General features: G+C 44.9%; 1 protein-coding gene across 1 annotated transcript; it reads left to right on the top strand.

Annotated features, from left to right (window-relative positions):
* The first annotated feature begins 487 nt into the window (after positions 1–487).
* Positions 488–3336, top strand: LOC104456188 (UDP-glycosyltransferase 74F2-like). The gene is made up of 2 exons (XM_010070927.3): positions 488–1300; positions 2282–3336. The coding sequence occupies exons 1-2, from the start codon at positions 563–565 to the stop codon at positions 3041–3043; spliced, it is 1500 nt and encodes a 499-aa protein (XP_010069229.3). The 5' UTR covers positions 488–562; the 3' UTR covers positions 3044–3336.
* The last annotated feature ends 255 nt before the right edge of the window (positions 3337–3591 follow it).

Raw genomic sequence — 3591 nt, 5'->3', positions numbered from 1 at the left:
TAAATAATTTCAGAGAAAGTCGAAAACTCACATTTTACTAGCAGAAAAAGACGCATGCGAAGGGTTTCAACGGCCCCTGCCCGAAACTTTCGGAACTCAAATGGAATATTGCTACAAAATAACGACGCCGGCATGTATAGACCTGCTCATGATCAGGGCACCTTATCTTGTGGTCAAAACTTGAGCGGCAAAATGAGAAATGGATTAATAAAAAAAGAAGGGGTCCCCCTAGCATGACGGTACGATTAGCGAACGGTGGAGGAACCCAGCACAAAAGTTTTCTTTCTCAACCACACACATTTCTCCGTGCTTGTGCTTCGCTTGGCAAGTATCCACGTGCTTGTGTTGGAGAAAGAAAACTTTTGTGCTGGGTGCCACCGTTAGCTAACCGTACCCTCACGCTAGAGGGACCCAAAAAGAAGAAGCAACTCTGTTTTCTTTCTCAGCACGTATACGCAAATGTATACAGAAGACAAATAGGAACGTCGTCGTGCTTTTTGCACTGAGGTCCGTTTTAACCTTTTTGGTTGCCTACTTAAAACCCCAGAACAATCCGATCAAGATGAGGACAACACATCTTGAGGTCATTAAATCTCGATCATTCTCTCTGGACGTCCACCAGAGAGAGAGAAAGAGAGGGAGGGAGTGGGAGATGGAAGATGATAAGGGTTGTAGAGGGCACGTATTGCTCGTGCCATACCCGAGCCAAGGCCACATCAACCCAATGCTCCAATTCTCAAAGCGCCTGGCCTCCAAGGGCCTCAAGGCCACCCTCGCCACCACCGTCTTTATCTTCAACTCCATGAAGCCTGACACGTCCCCCTTGGTCGGCCTCGACACCATCTCCGATGGCCACGACAGTGGCGGCTTCACAGAGGCCGAAAGCATCCACACCTACATCGCTCGGCTAGAGGCCGCCGGGTCCAAGACTCTGTCCGATCTCATCATCAAGTACCAGAGCACCGACCATCCCGTCGATTGCATCGTCTACGATTCGTTCCTCCCTTGGGCTCTCGATGTGGCCAAGGGGTTTGGGCTTATCGGAGCCCCCTTCTTCACTCAGGCTTGTGCGGTGAACTACATCTACTACTTGGTCCACCATGGGCATTTGAAGGTACCCGTCGAGTCTTTCCCCGTTTGCGTGCCAGGATTGCCACCGCTCGAGCTTCGCGACATGCCTTCCTTCATTTATGTGGCGGGCTCGTACCCGGCTTACTTCGAGATGGTGTTGCATCAGTTCCTCAACACCGACAAGGCTGATTGGGTTCTTGTCAACACCTTCTACGAGCTTGAGGCTGAGGTGAGAGGTTTTTGTTGGTTACTGGTGACTAGTTGTAGATGATAACACGTATAATTATCTAACGAGATGAGGCCCTTTGTCCTTTTTTTGTGGACTTTGTGGAAGTAATTTGTACTTTTTTAGCCTGTTGAAATTTCGTGTTAAATTTAGGTAAACCAGAAGATTCTTTTCTAGTCCATCACAAATGAAGTGAATTTCAACCATTAAAATGCTGGATATCGTTTGCTCAAAAAAAAAAAAAAATGCTGGATATCGCATCATGCAACAATGACTTTGATAATGTAAAATACGGTGGAGTAAATCCATATAAAAAAAATTGCATGACAAAATGCTTCTTGAATACTTTAAAACTTGCAGCTCTTACAGAGGTATATGAATCTATTGTTGTTGTGCTGCATGTAAATCTTCCTAATTCTACTATACTAGTGCTTTACATGGTCAACGAAAAGAGAGAAATCTACTTAAAAGTGCTGACCTACAGAGCTGATTCTTTCTGTTTGCTGAGCTAGTATTTTCCACCAGGCAAACTGCAGGAGCTCCATATATGGAAATCATTAAGTATTATTGATTCCATGCGAGACTCTTTGTTCTAGGACTCTATTATGCCGTCCTAGGACTTATGTGCGCCTCCTGAAGTTGATACGTGCTTCTTTTTCATCGACCCAATTATGCGCATCCAAGAATTTTTTCTAGCATTACTCATCTCGATAAATGACTACAGTTACCATGTCTTTTCTCAGCAAGACTTTTACCCCAAAATTGATTGATTAATCATCCTTAAAGGTTTTTGACTCCGAACCGTACTCAGCGCACCCCCAAGAAGTCTAAAGAACCAGTAAATGTCGTATATAGTGAGCAACGGCATGTGTGGAAAAGATGTATGCGGGCGCTGTTTTGGAGAAGAATATAGGGAAAAGAAAAACTTATGTGGAAGTTCAAATGCGACTCGATTTCATACATTTATCCAATATATTTTCGCAGGTGGTGGATACGATGTCAAAACTTTGCCCGGTGACGACTATCGGGCCGACAATCCCTTCAATGTACTTGGACAAGCGAGTGGAGAACGACATAGAATACGGCCTCAACCTCTTCACCCTGGACAAATCCACCCTCATCACCGACTGGCTCCGATCGAAGCCACCGAGCTCGGTTGTCTACGTGTCCTTCGGCAGCATGTCATCTCTGGGCCACCAACAAATGGAGGAGCTCGCATGGGGGTTGAAGCAAAGTGGATTTCAGTTCCTGTGGGTCGTGAGGGCATCTGAAGAGGACAAAGTCCCGAAGCACATCTTGAAACTAGAAGCTGATGATGAAGCTGATCACAAAGAGAAGAGCAAGAAGGGCTTGATCGTGAATTGGTGTCCGCAGCTTGAAGTGCTATCGAACGAGGCCATTGGTTGCTTTTTCACGCACTGCGGTTGGAACTCGACAGTGGAGGCGCTGAGCGTGGGGGTTCCGATGGTGGGGATGCCTCAGTGGACAGACCAGACGACGGATGCCAAGCTGATTCAGGACGTTTGGAAGGTTGGAGTTAGGGTTCGGGTGGACGAAGATGGGGTGGTGAGGAGGGGAGAGATCGAGGGTTGCATAAGAGAAGTGATGGATAGCGAGAGAGGGAAAGAGATGAGGAGGAATGCAAAGAAGTGGAAAGCTCTAGGCAGGGAGGCCATGAGCGAGGGTGGGTCTTCAGACAAGAACATTGATGCATTTGTTTCCAGCATCAAAAATCGTAGAGCCTAGGGCAAGTGGACTATTTTCTCTATCAAGGTTTGGCCCTCCTAAGACATTAGGAGGGATTTTCTGGAAGAATAATGCATGAATATTAAATCACATAGCTCAAGTCCTTTGGAGCCATTAATCACAATGATTTCCCGATTAGATTCGTATAATCAATGGTCTAGAGAGGCTTGATCCACATGATTTATGAATCATGTAATATGTATTTTTAATTTTAAATCATATGTAATTGGGAAAATAATATAAGGATTCTCATATCTTTCCCAAATAAAGAGGTGATGGCAGATTTTTTTCTACATGGGTATGATATCGATGATGATAAGGATAAATTTTAAAAGTTTCTTCCTTGGTCTCTCTCCCCTCAATTTTGACATTATCTAAGGTTATACCATAACCCTCCCATCAAATCGCAACACCCTCTCTCATCTCTCTTGTTCTTAGTCAACTTCTTGAACGAATTTGATCACTTCCAAGCTAATCGAACAGCCTCTCTTATACTGGCGAATGATATCCGCGAGAAATGACACCATAGGTATTATAACTTTTGTACG

Source organism: Eucalyptus grandis, chromosome 8 (assembly GCF_016545825.1).
Source record: "Eucalyptus grandis isolate ANBG69807.140 chromosome 8, ASM1654582v1, whole genome shotgun sequence".
Taxonomy (NCBI): Eukaryota; Viridiplantae; Streptophyta; class Magnoliopsida; order Myrtales; family Myrtaceae; genus Eucalyptus; species Eucalyptus grandis.
This window is presented reverse-complemented; position numbering and strand designations above follow the sequence as displayed.